General features: G+C 37.2%; 1 protein-coding gene across 1 annotated transcript in view; it reads left to right on the forward strand.

Moving 5' to 3' along the window:
• Positions 1 to 19,249, forward strand: part of LOC311151828 (dermatan-sulfate epimerase) — a gene marked incomplete at its 5' end in the record, with an annotated part of 173,213 nt that overhangs the window by 77,984 nt on the left and 75,980 nt on the right. The window contains 2 exons of the mRNA XM_084202520.1: positions 3,910 to 4,084; positions 9,154 to 9,251. Of these exons, the coding sequence (XP_084058646.1) occupies positions 3,910 to 4,084; positions 9,154 to 9,251 (273 nt within the window). The remainder of the gene's footprint in view (positions 1 to 3,909; positions 4,085 to 9,153; positions 9,252 to 19,249) is intronic.

Raw genomic sequence — 19,249 nt, forward strand, 5'->3', positions numbered from 1 at the left:
ACATAATTCCCATCACACTTGCTTTCACAGCTCTCAAACAGTTAAACTACAAGTTAGCACAGTGTCAGATAAATGTCAGATTAAAAGTCAGATTAAATGTCAAATTAAAATGTCAGATAAGTCAAGAAAAAATGAACTAACTGGTCACGAAAGGAACTTCTGATGATATAGATACAGGAAATTATATTGCTTTGAAAATACACCAGGATGTTGATCTGATAAGAGGCTCTGCCAGGACCTTCATACGTTGTCATTCTAGACAATTCATTTTAATTGCTTCAGTTTCCACCTTCAGCTTAAAAAGTACATATTCTTTTTTCTGAAAGGATACTTGGTGGACTGCAAAAGCAATAATTGTTTCTGAAAGTATATTTGGGAGATTATTATAAATCTCTTCAGAGGATAGTTGCTTATTTGCTATTCCAGGCTGTATTTCAGAGATTTGAGATAAACTTCATGTCATTTAGTAACAAGAATAGAAATTGAAAAATTTGCATTTGGTCCATAGTGATGTATACATAATACATTCCAAGGTTGTGTATAAAATGCTTAGATAATCACTTTCCTCCTCCACATCACTGGATTAAGTTTTCTCATAAAATCACAGGGGGCAAATATGTTAATTGTTACATTGATTGTCGCAGGCTTCTTGTTTTGATTTTTTTTTTATTAAATACCTCTTTGTATTTTGTGTAAGTGTACACACTGCCAAAGAGCCAGAGGTTACTAATGAAGGCTTTGGCATGCTTGAAGGTAACTGAAAACAACAGAGAATTTGAGGTGAAAGTTGGGACAGTTGTTTTGTGAATGTTTTCCTTTCAATGATTGATGGATATGTATTAATATATGTCAATGTCCATATAACCGTATGTTAAGTGATATTCATAAAAGAGAGAGAAAAAAAGTAGAGCTTTTATTTTAGGCAGTGTACAGATAACAAACCATCAGTTGTAGATCTGGCAGTGACCACAAGTCCCCCACTTTGATACACTGAATTTGTGGACCAACAAAACTTTCCTAAATTTGCTTATATTTCCATTTATAAGAGTATTGTCCTATTTGGTTGGCCCATAAACATTGTCAGGGAGGTTTTACAGGCTAGAGAAATTTCTTATTTCTCCAGAACAGTGTTACTCTGATGAGCTACTTCTTTGTTTTTCAAGCATCGAGCTGTATGACAGTTGCATAATCACTCCTTTTTGCTTTCCTCTGTTGTCTCTGATAAAATAATTTCTTTTCTGATTTCTCACTGGTTCTTGTTTAATAGAGTTTTCTTCTTATTGTTTGTTTGCTTTAGAGAAAAATAGTAAAAATAGTAAAACCTATGTCATAATGGGGAAAATGGCTTCACTGGTCATTAAGAAATCATTCCATTTGATTTTGAAGGCTTGACATGATGCTATTTCTCCATCACATGTTAAAGCTTCCACAATTCTTTCTGCCAACAAGGTGCCTGTGGCTCTGCTATACTCATCAAAATTGGCTCCTACCCTGGGTTAATGAGAAAGTTTTTTGGGTTTTATTTTATTTGGCTCTCAATCAAATCTTGCAAGCTTTGGTGATTAAACTCATTTACAGGTATGAGTTCGTATTCCACCAAACTGTCTTCACCAGATACAATAGTATGTTAGGAATTCAGTCAAACTCTGCTTTCCTGGCCTAATTACAGTAGAGTATGCTTTAATGAGGATTCTTCTGAGCTGCCTCTGCCTGATATGGCACACAGCCCAGAGGCAAATTTCAGATCCCAGTGTCAAGAACTGATTCATTGCTTGTCTGCAATTAACAGCTGGGCTTCAGGGTCTAGATAGAAAGCTAGAATAAGACTCTCTTTCAGCTCATGTTTTGAACCTAGAGTTGTTGACCTTTTCCAATGCAGATGTAGCTCAAAGGCCAAATATAATAGATGTGTCACATAGAAGATACTGCACAGATTGTGGAGAAATAAGACAGTTTTGATTAAATTAACTCAAAGGCTTTAAATTGCACATTAAATAATGGTCACAGGCAGTGGAAGGGATTTCATAAGGACAGAAAAACAAAGAGCGTCCAGGATTAAAACAGATCTTTTCATCTGAGAGTGATAAGAGTGATGGGTCACTGGTTATATAAATTAACTTTGCCATCTTTATTTCAATTGTTTGTACCTGTAAGAGCTAATGCTAAGCCTGCTTTGTTTGTGTGTCTCCCTTCCTTCTCAACTAATATTGTGCACTTTACAAAACACAAAAAGAAAAATTGTCATAGGATAGCATATGAATTATTATTGCTAGTTACAATATGGAAAGAAAAAAATACAGATTCTGCTCCTAGAAACTCTATTGCTCATCCCAAACAATATTCATGCCTCAGGAAAGAAGGAGGGAAAATGCAACAGGAAACCTTCTTTCATAAATCTGCTTTGTTTAATCAAAATATCATTGTTGTTGGCTAGCTCTCAAGGCAAATGTCATGGCATCCCATAATGCTGGCCGCGGGAACAGGCTTGTATCCCTGGTAGACACTGTTACACAGCCTGACCTACATGCAGGGAAGAACTGGAAGAGTGGCCTGGTTGTGAGTTGGCAGATTTTGTTTGAGAGACTCTTCTCAGATATAGCAGTCTACTTTTTTGAAAGAAATCTTCCAAGTCGTAGTACAGAATAATACATTTTTGTCTCCTGTCTAATTCCTGGGATAACAGCCAATTTGAATCTTCTTTTGGAAGACTTTTGTTCCCTGCCATCTGTAGACGTTTGAATGTGTAGTGTATGGAACAACGTTTAGCACCCAGCATCTTTCAGTCATTCTTTGCCACTACTGTTTCAAACATGCATGTTCTCTTCCATTAAATAGCTAAAGTTCAAGTGGTTTAAATCTTATTTTTTCAAACTAGAGAACAGCATTACTCACATACCAGAAGGCTAAGTAATGTCTGGGATTTATTAAATCATTCAGCAAAGTTGACCACAGACAGTTGCATATAGAACAAGTGCTGGAAGAAAAATAATCTATGATGATGTTCATTATAATATAACACACACAGACTGAGAGCCAAATACTTTGTATCATTTCTGTCTCTACAATTATTATATTTCTTTTTAAACCTTTAACTAGCTTGACAGTTTTGGTTACAGAGGGTTTGAGCACAGAAGAAACACGTAGGGAAATTTAATGTTAATTTGACATTTTGGTAAAGCAGCTAAGGGCTATAACAAGATGAATATTGGTGACTTTAATGAATAGGTAACTTTTACTGCCAAGTTAGTGTTGTTGCACACTTTCAAAAATCTTACATTCCAAGTGTATTTGCAAAATTCTATTGCTGTTTTATTTGGCAAAAAGAGCATTATTGAAGCTGAAATTGGAACAGGGCAGTTTTTTGCATCTTCCTAGTATTGCAAATACTTATGAGTCTTTGCCAGTTGATCAACCTTTAATAGATAAAGTGCTACTTGATAAAAATGCAGAAATAATAAAATGATCAGTCAATGCTAACGTAAAGTGTCAGAAATAAGTGAACAGGTGTTCTTTGGAATTTTAGGCCCTTACTACTTTCTAAACATTTAGCTCATTTTACAATCACAAATTGAGTATCCAAAATTTGAGCAAAGGCAAAAAGAAATAATTATTTCCTGCATGAAACTGTAATCTCAAATTTCTTGGCTATCAACTATTATGAGCAAAAGAACATCAGACAAAATAATTATGAAAATTCCACAGTAAAAAAAAGTCATGCAAACTTATTTCTGCAATCCTCGTGGTTTGATTGGGGTTTTGGTTTCTATTCTGTTACAGCCCAGAGAAAATGTTAAACTTTGCTTTGCCTTATTTTAATTGTGTTGTTTGTGCATAAAAGGATATTTGTTGTGTGGATTAAGTGGTTTGTGAGCAGGATTGGATAACATAATTATGTTTTCACTTTTTTAGAAGACTGTGGGATGTATTTCCCAGAAGTGAAAAATCATCCAGACAAATATTTACAAAGATGTCCCGAGTCTGTAAAAAAGTGGCTGAAACAACTGAAGAATGCTGGGAAAATTCTGCTGTTAATTACCAGTTCTCACAGTGACTACTGCAGGCTTCTGTGTGAACATGTTCTTGGGTAAGTGTAAAGTCCATTTCAAATTATATCTGCCCATCAGCAACTGGAGATAAGCCTGAGAAGCGATTATTGGGAAGCTAATTTGAGTTTTTTTACATAATATGAACTATTTGTTTCTGAGTTTTCCGCTGGCCCTCTCTCTAGTAGAGTGTTACAGGGTACTTGAGACAAAGTAGTCAATCTGTGAGCCTGTGAGCTGTATCTGACCCACAGCACACTTGTAACCTGCATCCTTTTGGAGGCATCGTGATGGGATTGAAGATGCCAGGGAATTATCTTTCAGGCCAACATCACCACCTGATTCCTAATTTTATTGTAAACGTTTGCTAGACTGTCTTATTTAAGCCACTTCCTTTCTTGCTTCTCCAGCAGTGAATGCAACTACTAGTACTATTGTGTTTTCTTGCAGTATATTTGCAGTAAAATCTTACCAATACTTTTTCCCACTAATGGTTTTCAGATGATGGCTGTGCATGAGAAATGTGCTTCATCACAGCAGAAAAGATAAAACAGGCAGTTCATTGCACTTGGCAACTAGCTAAGATTGTAGCTGCTGATCCCAACAGCTGTTTTTAGCGTAATGTAAGAACATGGCTGGTCAAGTCAAATTCAGTGGCATTCAGCAGAGTTATCACTTACCTAGGGGAAAAAAAAACAGTGATGCAAATAGTGAGGTGGGTGACAGAGTGAGACTGTTTATTTATTATTAATCAAAGAAATAAAGTAGTTCAATGTGACCCTACCTTGGCTGTCAGGATATGCCAGGGAGCAGCAGAATGAATACAGCAACGCTGTAAGAAAACCACGGGTAGGTTAATAGAGCTATCTTCCAAAACCAGTCCTGCCAGTATCTCTTCTCTTTTGTGCACTCTAGGCTAAATGCTACAATGAAGCATCAACTGTGCCAGCTCTCACTGCTTTGCGTGAACATTATACTTTCTCATTTGAGGGACAAATCTACCTCCTGACAAAAAGCAATTCTCCGTTATGAGCAAGATGCCTGTGAATTAATTCTTTTGTGTAAATCTGTCTAGTTATTTCCTAAATGAAAATTTGGTATAAAAATAAATTCTTGGCCACATAGAATGATTTTGGCTTTGCCTTGGTGAATAGTGTTCAGCTGTTGAAGGTGGCTGTAGAAATCTTGCTGGAAGGCAGTAAGCAAGATATAAGAAATGATCAGTTGCCTTTCAAAACACCAAAAAAGATATCCTGCTGGAAGGATACTGTGTCGCTCTCTCTTTCCACAAAAGTGTGAGATGTTCCATGGTATTTATTAGAATCATATTTTCCAGTGATTCATGCAGTGTGGCTTTCAAGTAGCTTTTGGAGAACTGAGTACTCCACTGTCCATTAGACTTCAGTGAAGTGGGGATATTTTCCTGAAAATCTAAACTTTTTTGTGGTTTTGTTTGTTCCATGCCTCTCATATCAAACACAAAGACTCTTCGTACCTGTGCTGCTTTTTGCTGTACTGGAATATAGTTTAGGTTCACACCTATTATCTCTGCCCTTAACTTTATTTGACCAGGCTAACTGGTTTTTATTCTTGACATCAACACTGCATTTTATTCTTGAGATCAACAGTTGCGAATTGCATGCACATAATCCTTTATTAATTTCTATTCCTGCTCCTTTCAGTTAATCAATATGGTACTGAGAAGCCCAAAATTGTATAGTATGAAATAAAAAAAACCATAATGATAAATATGAAAAACAGAGAGGCATGTAAAATTTTAGCCTCTTACACCTAATATCCTTACCCTGTAACTGTTTACTTTTTTGCATTTTAGTAATGAAGCTCCTTTTTGGTGAAGAAATTGTCTTCATAAAGCCTGTGCTGGGAAATTCATGCTTAAGTGTATCATTTACCATTTCATGAGCAAAATATCCCAATTGTGCTCATCTGACAAAATTGTTGTTAACTAGAACACATTTTGGCAAGGAGAGGAAGTATAGGAAAAAACTTCATTTTAAAATAAAATTATAACCGTTTCCCAGCCAGAGCACAGACATACTGCTGGGAGCAGTATATAAGACATGCAAACCTTAAAAAGCAAGTGCCAGTTCATTCACACAGCAGCATCATGGTGTGACTTTTCAGTCTTACCTACCACGAGGTGTAGCAGACACTGAGCTAGCTATAGCTCTGTGGAGGATGGAGGCTTAGAGATAAGGAAATGCCAAGTCATAGGAAATAATCCTGAAGTCTTCACTTAGGTGCTCCAAGCCTGGCTTATCTCTCTGTGACCCCATAGGCCATTCTCCCTAACCGTTACAACTGGTCAGTTCCTGAGCCTCCCTAACCTTATATAATGGGCTACCTCAGCCCATTCTGGAAGAAGAGCTGTTGTCAGAACCCTTCACGGACCCCTCAATAAAACCACTGTGGAAACCACCGGGGCTGCCTTCTCATCTCACTCTCCGTCTGCTTTCATGGAAGCCACTACTGGCCAGAGCACCTTAGCAAGCTGAGAGCTGAAACTATAAAAGAGCTGAAAATCACTAAGAGCTGATAACCACTGAGCTTGCTAAGTGGCCTCGGCTATAGAGCAGTTTGGGTTCGGACACCCTGCCCCTGGAAGGCTGAGCTGTCCAGCCCAGGACTGCTCGCCTGCGGCACCCCGATCCTGCAGGGATCCCACTGTCCGGCTAGGAGCAGCCCCGTGGCTTTACACAACGAGGATACTGCCCAGTTAACTGAACATTTAAGTGTTGGCAGGAGCACACCTAAAGATGAGTCAATCATCACATAGTCTCTGCAGCCAAGGGTATTTCACTTTTTCAGGAATGTTAGCCACCTAAAAGTGAGGAACTTTTTGAAGCTGGTCATTTTGTTTTCCTCTGCGGTTAGTGGAGAGAAACCACTGGGCATTATTCTTGGCAATCCATTCTGCATTGTAGAATTATGTCTGAAATAAGTGGGATGAATTACCTTTCAAGAATGTGGATGTTTCTCCACTGGCTCTGTGGTGTCAGCACTATCTGAATTCAGAGTGCAATTTTTAGAAGGTGAAAGTTATGATACATGTGTAAGATACATCCTGCCCATTGTGCTAGCTACTTACTGTAACCACAGGCCACTGTACCAGTCACAGGCAGCAAGTGGAACAGATTTGCTTTATGTATCGTGTTACATAATAATGTAACACAAAGTCTCTCATAAAAACAGTAGCTTTGTACATGAGATTGAATATATTGTTTCAAAAAAGACCACAGATAACGTATCTCCACACACAAAGCAGTTTTTCAACAGATCAGTAAAAACTTACCAATTCTTCTGAAAAGTCTGTTTGTTCTGTTTCAGCTTTTTTAAACAAAGCACTTGCCACTTTTCCCACAAATCTGAGAATCAGAATCATTTCGGTTGGAAAAGACCTTTGAAATCATTGAGTCCAAGTGTTAACCAAGCACCTCTGTGTTCTCCACTAAGCCATATCACCAAGTGCCACATCCACACATTATTTGAACATTTCCAGGGATGGTGACTCCACCACTGTCCTGGGCAGACTTTTCCAATACCTCACCACCCTTTCTGTGAAGAAATCTTTTATAATATCAAATCTAAACCTGCTCTGGTACAACTTGTGGCCATTTCCTCTCATGCTCTCTTTTTTTTTTTTTTTTTTTTTTTCAGTTGTTCTTTGCTGTGCTGCTGAAATGCTTGCTTTGTTTTGCAAATTCAAGCTTAAGTCACCTGTAGATGGATTATTTGCACCAGGTGCTAATTTGAAAAGTTTATCTCTGTTGATACTTTTCACCTGAGGGCAGAAGAACCCAGCAAACCCTGTCGGCTCAGCATCTGGAATCTTCCACATGGAAGCATATTTTAAAAACAGATCATTGTAGTTGTAATATTTGATACTGGTTATTTTAAAAAGGCAGAGGTTTACATATGGTCACAAGTGGAAAAAAATTAGACAAAGCTACCATTTCATTAGAGAAAGGAAATTGTAAAGGACTTTTATTTTAAGGCTGGAATGTCATTTTGAGCACAGCCCAAAAGCTGTCTCTCATAGCGAGAGCATTCAGTTTTTGATAAGATATCTCAGACCCATGGAAGATCATGAATTATTTGAAAGTGATATAGTTAACTGGTTTCCTTCCAACAAACTTATACTGCTGATAGCATTTCAGTGCCTGTGTCTATCCTGGGCTTGACATCTGTGATTTCTTTGTTCCATACAAGAGTATCCATCACTTTTTGGATGTTATAGGCAATGAAGTCACCTAAGCAATGAAATATTTCTAATAAAATAAAGTGTGTCATAGATGAGGAATGTTTTCTTACATACCATGCTGAGACATTCAAGCCCTTTTAAACTGATGGGATTTCCACAGTTCAGATAAAAATCTGTATATATGGACCAAATGATCTTCAAAAAATCTGAATTTAATTGTGGGATTCAGCTGGCAGATGAAGACTTGAAGCTGGTGGCTGTTTATTTGTAGTCACATGTCCAGCCTTCTTGTAACCAGCAGGGATGTAGTGAGAGCAGCCAGAGGAGCCTGAAGAGGGAATTCAGCTATCAAAATGGTGCTTCAGTTTTGGAATATGTGAGACTACACTCTAGTTTCCATTGGCTGTAAATTAGATCTCTGTTATCTGCCAAGGACATCCTAGGCCTGTGCATACCTTCAGTGTGGATACCTACAATATAAGCACCTGTGTTTAAGTGTCTTCAGTTACTTTCTACCCCATCACTTCAGATATTATTCTTTGAAAAAAAAATCTCTCATTTACAACTTTCAGTCCATGTCTGTGCACATGTTGCCATCTCAGATTAAAAAAATATCATCTGTTACATGTTCTCTTGAGATCAAGGAACATCTTTTTACAAGTAATGAGTGTTCCCCAAGATCACTCACTGTGGGTTTGACTCTTTTTTGACAGCCTCAGGAAAAGAAGAATAATAGTGACATTGAACAAGCATTGAAAAAAAAATAAAAGTGACAGAAGCAAGGGCCTTAAAGAAATACACTGATATTTTCTTAAGTCTTATAGAGTATTTCATGACAATTTTAAGTAATTTGTTAGTTTTATTAATCACATTTACTTTACTTTCTAGGAATGATTTTGAAGAGTATTTTGACATTTTGATCACAAATGCTTTGAAACCTGGTTTCTTCTCCCATACACCAAATCAAAGACCTTTCCGAACTCTTGGTAAGTTGCAGCTGTAAGTCCCTTCTCATCTGCTTACTTCTGGGGGGGGGGGGGAAAAAGAAAGAAAATTAAGGCAACTGAACACTGGCAGTGGGGTGGAAAGTGGACTAAAATTCTGTTAAGACTGAGGAGCACTGAGAAATTAAAAATTACAGTTACATTGGGGCTCAGATATTTCATCATTAATGAAAAAGAAGCTTTATTGTGCTCACGGGGTCATGCAGAGAAAACAAAATTTAGTTCTGGGAAAAAACAAAGCAGAAATATTTAAAGAATTTGAAGGAAATTAGGAGAACTGTAAAAAATAAAATTCTAAAGCTGAAGGAAAGAATTTATGATGGAAATCTGACAGCATTAAATGTGTTTACTTTGGCTAAATAATGAGAGAGCAGGTGAAAAGGAAGCACCCCTGTACTCACTTAATTTAATTAAAACAATCTGAAACACTTGGCAATGTTGTCCATTAGGTAATTAAGGTTGTAACACAGGAGGTTTATAAGAGCAGTGCTCATTGAGCTACAAATAACACTAAAACATTTTTGAAGACAATTTTTCCATATTTTGGTAAATACCTTTATGATTAAGTTACCTGAAAATTAATCTTATAGCCAGAATAACTGAAGTCAGCATATACTCAACCACAGTTCATCATTAATTTATGACGGGAAATTCACCATTCCAGCCCAAAAGAAATTTTCCTTGTGGAACTTCTACAGTAAAACTGAAACAAGCAGCAAAAATACATATTAAAACTATATTTTATTGTTTCCCATATTTATGTAGGAAAATAAGAAGTATCTTAGGTGTGATTTTTAAAGGATTAGTTCAAAGAGTTGCCAAATTGACAATTTGAGAAAAAGGTAATCTCAGAAGGGAAATTGGAACTATTTGTATGAAAGGAGAAAGGGGAGTAAAATCATAAAGGGTAAAAAAGGCTTAGTTCTGCAACCATTTGATTTAGATTTGTATAAGGCAAATTGAAAATAAAATGTAATTCACTTTGGATTTCTTTTAAACAATCTGATTAGCCTGACTTCCTGAGGAAATCCTGCTGTGTCCCTCTGTCAGTAATCCAGCCAGCAACTTTTGGACCTGTTGGATGGTTTCAGTAAATTTAAAAGACAGCCAAAAAGCTCCAGGATACTTTGATGAGGGTTTTTTGGTTTTGTTTTTTTTTTTGTGCAAAAAAGGTGCAGAATAGAGGGAGAAGACCAAGTTACTCTCTCCATTGATAATATGCAGCATTGGCATAATCACCACATTGTACTGTAAGGACCAGTTTTCATGAAGCTGTTTCTTTCTCTGCTTTCAAACAGGAACAGCATTATCCAGAGTCCTCTTATTGACTTAGTGGTTTTCATTCAGTTTATATCCTGACAATGCAAAGGGGCTCAAATGTCAGTCAATGACTCATTATGTTAATACCTTATTAATGCAAAATAAAATGTAGTGTCTGTTCTGGACACTTCACTATCTAAATAGATAAAGGACACAAACATAATCAAAGTTATAATCAGATAAATAATTTGCTGAAACTACTATCCTGGGAGTGTATTTTTTTTTCCTTAATATGTTTGTATTTCAAAGACAGTAACTGGTTTCTTCTGCAAGGCCCACAACGTTCAAAGCAAAGACTTATACACATAGGACAGGTTTTTAGAGACATGTTTAAAAGTACTGTAGAGCTTGTTTAAGACTACATGAAGTTTAAACCATAAAAGTAGGAGCATATATGTGAGGAAATTCCCAAAATAATACATTTCTGTAGTGTTTATTTTGCTGCCCCACCTCTGTGTTCCTCATAGCAGTTGAAACAGTTTACAGTGAAGCTTCTAGCACATTGACAGGGAGCAGTTTTCAGAATTTTTTAAGGCTTTCTTTCATATCAGAATCACTGAAAATTCAAAATTTCAGTTTCTAGTTTCTTTCTTCCTGTTGGCATTACAGACCTCAGGCAGAAGAGTTTGTCCACTATGCTGCAGATCAGCGAGACAAAATTTTTATATTTTTCCTTTGAAAAATTAAAAATCTATAGATGGACATCATAGTAAATACTTTCTTAAAGCACAGAGACTAAACTTTTGCTGAGGTAATTTAGGGTAAAAAAACTTTGTTCTAGGAAGAAATGTAAGTAACTGCTTATCATTGCTACCCATTTCTCCAGGTCTAATAAGTTTAATCCATGTTCTTCCAACCATTAGGTCTGAGCTGCAATAAATTCCTAATGATACCATATTTCATAGTGCCATAAATGGACTTAAGGATAAGGCACAAAATATGGAATGTGTTCTTAATTTCAAGTATCCCAAGTGTTGCATTGTGTACTGTAGCTAAATGTTATTTATCTATAACAGGACTTCTGCTATAACAGATTTACTGAAGGAAAGGTTTTGAAGTTTACTGAAGAGAAGGATAAATTCCTTTCAGTGAATAAGTTCAAAAGGCAATTGTATTCAGTAGGCATTTGAAGGCGAATGAGAAACAGGACAAGATGACAAAGGAGGCATTGTCAGGAAATGTGATATTGGGTAACAACTCTGAAAAAAGTGTTTTTTTCAGTAGACAAGTAATTTTAGAGCTAATCCATTTAGAAACCATAAAAAATTATTTTAATTGATCAATTAAAATTGCATCATGATTTCATTTTTGTCTCAAGATGTGCATCGTTTAAAGCAACTAAAACACTGTTTGAAAGCCTAAAAGATTTGTGTGACTAGGGCACTGAAAAGCACAATATTTATTTAATTTTGCATCATTTTCTTTCAAAGTACCATTCTGTTAAGTGAAAGAGCAGTTTATATGTATCTTTACAGATTTTAGGACAGCTATACATATTTTGATCTGGCAAAATGGTTTTTATGATTAGGGGTAACTTATGTAGCAAAGGATATATTTTGTAAAAACAGTGCTGCACATAAAAATACTCCCAGACTTTGCTACCATAATATGAATACTCCATAACATACTTGTTATTCATGAGGTTGTATTTTCTTTTACATAGGGAAATTCTTCTCATGGTTCTTGAAAGTACCATTAATATCTTGAGCTACAAGACCTAAGGATCAGGTTGAAAATGTTTGCGTAAATCCTATGTTGACAAGGAAGGATTTTCTTTGCTTTCAATACAGCTTAAAATATAATTTCTCATTCCACAAAGGGCTTGAAGGAATATAAATAGAAAAGACAGTTGTGAATTATATGATAATCTGCAATACATGAAGATTTCTGTAACACTTGACAACAGAGCTTTTCCTTTATCACATCACTTTTTAATGCATATCAAATTACTAGCCTGACTGCCAGTCCTGATCATTGCCAGATATGTCTTTTACAATCCAAAATTATAATTAAAATGCTAAAGATAACCCTTAATTCCCTGGAAGCCTTCTCTAAGTCTGTATTCACAGGGAAGTCTGCTTGGTCTTAAAGAAGGCTTATATATCTTTTCTTTTCAGCTCATGCACAGCTGTCTTTTCTGATCTGGTTTGTTTTTGTTTTGTTTTGTTTATCCATAGATTGGTAATGTATTGCTGGCTGTTCAGTGTCTGAATTTAAAACACACACTTAAAAACTTGTGTATAGCCTCATGTGTATGGGTATCTGTACAGGCTGAAAACAATCCTACAGATGTAGTGACAGTGAATACCACATTTCAAAGCCTGCTTTCAGTTACACTTCCAGCCTGTCTTATTTTCTCTGAACTTGAATTTCTGTCCACCTTAAGGTGCCTCTGCTGCAGAATTTCTTTAGCTTCCCATTTAAGAAACTTTCAGTCCTCTAATTTTTTATGGTTTTCTGATAACTGCCATTTTAACAGTTCTGTGCAGAAGCTTCTTCTCCACCCTTCTAAAAATACAAGAAAATTCTATAAGCTGAAGGGACCAATTAGAAAAGACAATACAGAGACAGGATGTAAAGCACTATGTCTCTGCAATGAAGACCATCTGTGGTTATTAGGGACTGCAGGACTTCAGAAGGTGGTGATCCCATGTCTGCTACTTGAGTTTTCTTTTGCCATCTTTTGTGAACAACTGGGTTTGACTCTGCCAGAGATGGGCTGGGGGATCCAGCTGGTGGTGGGCATGGGAGCAGGGAGGTGGAGTAAGAGCAGAGCAGTACATGGAAGCATAGAGGGGAAAGGGATTTCACACTGATGGGGTTGTCTGAATGTCAGGTCTTTGCTTTTTCACTTCTACTGTTGCCTCAAGGAGGACTTTTGCAATAAGGCTAGTGTGTCAAACATAGCTTAAAATGATGTACCTGTGTCCTGAGCTGACTGGGCTCCCAACTGGCCCTTCAGCCTTAGCAGGGAATGCAGCACTGTCCTCGGGAAGCCTTTTGCAGGGAAGCCCACAAAGGGCCTCATCTTGCCTCTCTCAGGAGGCACGAGCAGAATAACAGCAGCGCCAGCAAAGGGCACCTGGATAATCTTTTCCTCCCGTGGCTCAGGGTGTTCCTTTATGTAATGCAGCTGTGCTTGTTGCCATTCTTCTGGAGATGGTGCCTCTTCATATCAGTCTGTGTGGATATGTTCTGTAACATGAGGCCACATAATAATGCATTTTTGCTGGGAGCTTGTGACAGAGTGGCATGTAAAGGGTGCACTGGCTGCACACTGTATTATTCAAGAGCTATCAAGTCTATAACCATTTCCCCTATCTCTTCTACAAGAAGATGCCTTTATATTGTTATAACATCCCAGTGCCATATGGCCCTTAAAAGCCATGCTACTCTTTTTAAGGGAAATCATGTTTAGCAATTCTTTAAAGTGTATTGGCACTGTTTTTCATGTGCTTTCCAGCTTTTTAGGAAAGAAAAAGGATTAAAACTAACAAGTAATGGTGTTTTGTACCCTAGTTTCCAAAACTCAATCTTTTTGTACCTCACAGTATATGACATTAAGCTTAAGAGTCTCTTACTGCTCTAATATGAGAAACAGCTTCTGTAATAAGCTGACAGTAGGAGGTCCACAGTTGAAAGGGATAAAGCATCTTGTTCTACCCCCAAGCCACCACTGAGAAATAATTCCCCACTCTAATCTCAGCCAGGGATTTTCATTTTATCCATGATTTCTGAGAAAAATGAGTTTCTTTTTAAGCAACTGGTTAGTTGATTATATAGACAGATCTTCATATTCATATTCTATGAAGATAGAACCTGATAGATAGAACCTAACTGTCTTTAATTTTTATAATGAAAACCCAAAAGGATTATGGAAGTACCTTATAAAGCTGCTTCCTTTGGCAACCTGATCAATGTCTGACTCCACTTTCTGAAAAGCAGGCTAGGACAGGCCTGTAGGGCTGACCGTGGGAGACACATACAAAGAAATTTCATCTCCTGTAACAAGGTTTGTTATCATACAGATATTCATAATCCACTGGAGAAGCTTGGAGATTGTTTCAAAAAATCCATAATGTAAGTCTTCTTCAATGACTGTTTCACCTCCTATCCTTTGTTTAAATGATCTTAGTCTAAAACTATTCCACTTTGTGTACTGCATTTGCAAAGATATCAACCACTCCACAGATTTTTTTCTGACAGTATAAACAGCTGTCTCAGAGACTACTGGTTTCCTGATATTATTTATGTCCTGTAGACAAACATTTAAAAAATCAACAGATGTTACCTTGTAATCAAAGGGACTCACCAATTAATCTTTTTAAGATTTGCTAATAGTACCTGTATGTAGTTTAAAATCAACACTTTGGGAATCATTTGAGAACAGAGGTGATCATTTCCTATCGTGTCCTCAATGTTGGTAATTAAGCCATGGGATATGTAAGATGGGAGTCATTTAACTGTCCTGATGGGTTAACAAACTCTTTTTCTAACAGCTAAATTTTATTTCATTTTTGATAAACATAGTCTTAGTAGATGGTAACAGTTTGGATTTTGGGTTTTATGTGTTCATCACAAAGTTCTGTAAATTTAAAACAGGTGCAAAAAGCAGAATAAAGTTGGGCCAGCACATGCTCACATCCTTTTGCAGAGCAGGTTGTTAAAGTCACAGGCTTCTTTCTTTCTGATAATTTCCAAAGTCCTTGGATACCATATTTGATGGTCTTTGCCTCATAAAAACAAATGCTTTGTGCAATTTTGTTCCATTACAGAGATAATGAATTAGAACTTGAGGACACACAATTGATCACTAACTAGCAGTGTATCATTTATAAACCTTTTGTGAAATGCAAGAGACCGCAGTTTGCACTGACAGTGTGTGTAGCCACTGCTGCAGTGACACAGTTAAAACTGGTTTAAGTTCTTCAATTTGTGACTCTGTAGTAATTAGACCACGTGGAAGCCCAAGAATGACTTTCCCTTACAGCACATTCCTCTTGGCAATCCAAGCTAGGAAGCCATTCCTTTTCTTAGGAAGAGGAGTGGAGTGAGTGTGTTTTGTTCTGTTTGTTTGGGGTTGTTTTTTGAACAGGGTTTACTGGTACTTGCTTCAGAAGTGCTGTGAGGTCAGATTGTCATCACATCGTTTATACAAATTTATTTATGCAAATGATGGGTTTCACTCAGACATTTTACAGCACATCAGAAGCTGGAGGTTGAGCAGCAAAGCTCTATTTCTGTTTCTACCAGCAGGGCACTGTGTTGGCCTGACTACAGCAATTCACTGTAAACCTGGAGCGTGGGCCAAGGGCTGGGATTTCAGCTAGTGCCTGGTTATCAGCTGAACTGGCCAGTGGAAATTTGGTTTGGTGCTCCTTCTTGAACTCCTTTGGCTCAACCATATTAGCCAGAAGAGCTACCAAGACACAGGCTAATTCAACATTTACTCTGTTTGCCTAAGCATTGAAGATTATGCAATCTTGTGGTATGTGTGGGTGGGAATTTCCACTCATCCCTTACTGCAAACCTCTATCAATACTGCAATTTCAACCACATTTGAGTCTGGCCTAGCATTCTGTGAGATATTACATCCTCAGCAGGCTGGAGAGGAAAAGATGGGCCTATCACTGCCAACACAGAGAAAGACTGCAGTACAAACTTCCCCTGGGTTAGATATCTGAGTATCCATCCATGAGAACCTAGCTACAAATGACCCAGCCACAGCAAAATCACCCATGAAACCCTGCACCATAAGAGACTTCCAGTGAATGCAACAGCACAAGAAAACTTCATAGGAAGATAGTCCACATTATTTCCATTGTGGTTCATAAACAACACCCTGCCTATTTAACTTTTTTTTCCAAAGAAAAAAATTGAACAGTGTTTGAAGTAAGGCATCTCTTTGTTGCTGAGTATTGAGATGCATTCTCCAATGCCCATCCTTCTTATAAAAAAAAAAAAACTTACAGTAAGTATTCAGGCCAAGGTCCTTATATGTTTGCATAGTGTTCAAAGTACTTCAGAGGATAAAAGGAACAATAAGTTATTCATCCAAAAATCAAAACATTGAAAAACTGCAACTTGCTTCTGCATAAAGACAGCAGGGGTTGCTTCAGCTGATTACCTTTGATATTAAATAGCGTGTTTGGCACAGAGCTGATAAGAAGATTACAGAAAGCTAGTTCAAAGAAAGTTTAAACTGCTGCTTTCAAAAGCATGGTATCTACAATACTCCTTTTGTTACAACTGGAAAACATGTTTAGCATATTTGTCAAGTACTCCAAAACAGAATTCTTTGTGTGTAGAGAGTATATTTTCATTTTTAAAAGGAGTTACAGTAACTACTACAGTAACACTACTACAAAATCCTAGCTATTGATTACATCATGTTATATTCAAGGCCTTGAAGGATAAAGCTCAAACCCCTTTTCTTTAAGCTGTTGTGTGAGGATGCGATAAGAGTCACTTTCTGTCTTCTAGGAGCCCACAGGCAGACCAGATAAACAAATGTTAGAAAAACAAAAGCACTGGCTTTTTTGTTTGAGCTAAAGAACGAAGATATTGAGACCTGAATCATATCTCAGGGAGGACCTGACCTCCCCTGAATCATATCTCTGGCAGATATGCGTGTTCACCTAAGACATCTAATGTCCTAATCCAGAAGCAGTGAAGAAGTGTAAAATGAGTTTGAATAAGGACTCGTCAGTCTTGATTGTGAAAATCCATTTAGCTCTTTTTAAAGATTTAGCATAATGGAAAAATTAACATTATTTCAATTAATTCTGCTAGATTTTATTTTTATGATTCATTAATATGTCCTTTGTAATTTTAAGGAATTGGACCCATGAACTTTATGTGTCCTATATTGAAATTAAATTATTCGATAGTTATCCAGCAATTATTTCAAATTATTGAAAGTGATAAGCTCAGTTAGTTGTTTATTTTAGAGGACAGCTGCATACCAGTGGTTCAGGCCATGTTTGTGTTTCATTTTAATGAAAGAGACTTCTTTCATAGAGAAGCGTGTCAAATGCCTTGAAACACACACACACCCCCCATGTAATCGGGAGGTCATTAAAAGTCAACATCTACAGAAAATCCTCAGTCATAGTTCTGTGATCACCTTCTGGTGTTGTTTCTCTATCGTTTCAGGATGCTAGCAGAGAGAAAAACTGTAGTACAGTCTCCTCTGGATTATACCAGAGAGATAAGGAAGCCAAAATAATCTAAAAAATGCAGCTTCTTTTTGCAGCAGAATGACTGTCAACCCAACCCTCTCCTGCCAGAAAATAAATTGCCATAACCTAAGTCTGTGTTTTCAAAACCAAGATGCCTAAATGACCACTTTGTGTTCCAGACTAAACTGTGTTCAGCAAACAGATTTTCTGGCTTAAGGGAATTCTTCTCCAATACACGAAAATGTTATTAAGAGGAGATGATTCTTTCCATTCATATACTCTAAGAAATATAGACAAGATGTAGAAGCAAAGCAGTGAGCACTCAACTTGGACTACATTTACAGTGTTATAATAATAATAATATGTGATGCATAAAAATGCTTGGGATTCGTGGAAGATTTTACACTGAATGTGGAGACCCAGTTCTGTATGGAAGATAAAAGCAAATGCATATTTCCATACATGAGCAAGGCTTGCCAAGCCTACTCTTATTAGTCCTGAGATTAGCTCAGCTGGTTAGAGCATGGTGCTAATAACACCAACTGGTTTGTTGCAGCAGTAGTAGCAGCCATTCTGAAGTATACCTTGAGTTCTCATATTTATGTTTCCAAAGAAATATTAAAGAATGTGTAGCAATTTTTTAGACAGATTATTTGTTTCAATACCCACAATGCTAGACTAGAAGGGTGAAATTATGGTTATGAGTGTGTCTTTCCACCTTCATTCTGTTCCCCAGCACATACAAGAGTGTCCATCAAGAGTGTCCCTGACTGGAGGGAAGAACTAAATTGAAACTTCAAAAGACTGAAAGGAACACTAGGGGAGGCAAACCATGCACAACTCAGCAGCTGTTCTGGCATTAAGAGAACACATATTTCCATTTTATTTGTTTTGTACAATTTTATTATTAGATGGTTAAACAGATACATTTTGTTTTGTCCATGGAATAATAAATGTCCCACTGGAAAGCTTATAAATTTATGTAGATTATTACCAGACTCTACTGCTGTTTCTAAGTAGGTTGTTACACCCTTGGTAGCGTATTCAAAACCTGGCTTTTTTACTTCTCAAATCTGTATCAGAGAAATGGATCATTTTAAGAAGCTATTTTTTTTATATGGCGTTGCAAGCCTCTCACTGTTGTGATTTCACCCCAGCCAGCAGCCAAGCCACTGACTCCCTGCCCCAGCAGCAGGACTGGAGAGAGAATCAGAGGGTAAAAGGCAGAAAACTCATGGGTTGAGAGAAAGACAGTTTAATAAGTTCAGCAGTTTAATAAGTTAACTTTTGAAAGTTAAAGCAAAAGCTGCTCACTCAGGCAAAACAAAACGATTCACAGTTTCCTGTGGGCAGGCAGGTGTTCAGCCATGCCCAGGACAGCAGCACCCCATCACACATAACAGTGACTTGAGAAGGCAGACTCCATCACTCTGTGTCGCCCTTCCTTCTTCCTCCCCTCACTTTATCTACTGAGCATGG

The sequence above is a fragment of the Fringilla coelebs genome (genome assembly GCF_963513975.1).
Source record: "Fringilla coelebs genome assembly, chromosome: 3".
Classification (NCBI taxonomy): domain Eukaryota; kingdom Metazoa; phylum Chordata; class Aves; order Passeriformes; family Fringillidae; genus Fringilla; species Fringilla coelebs.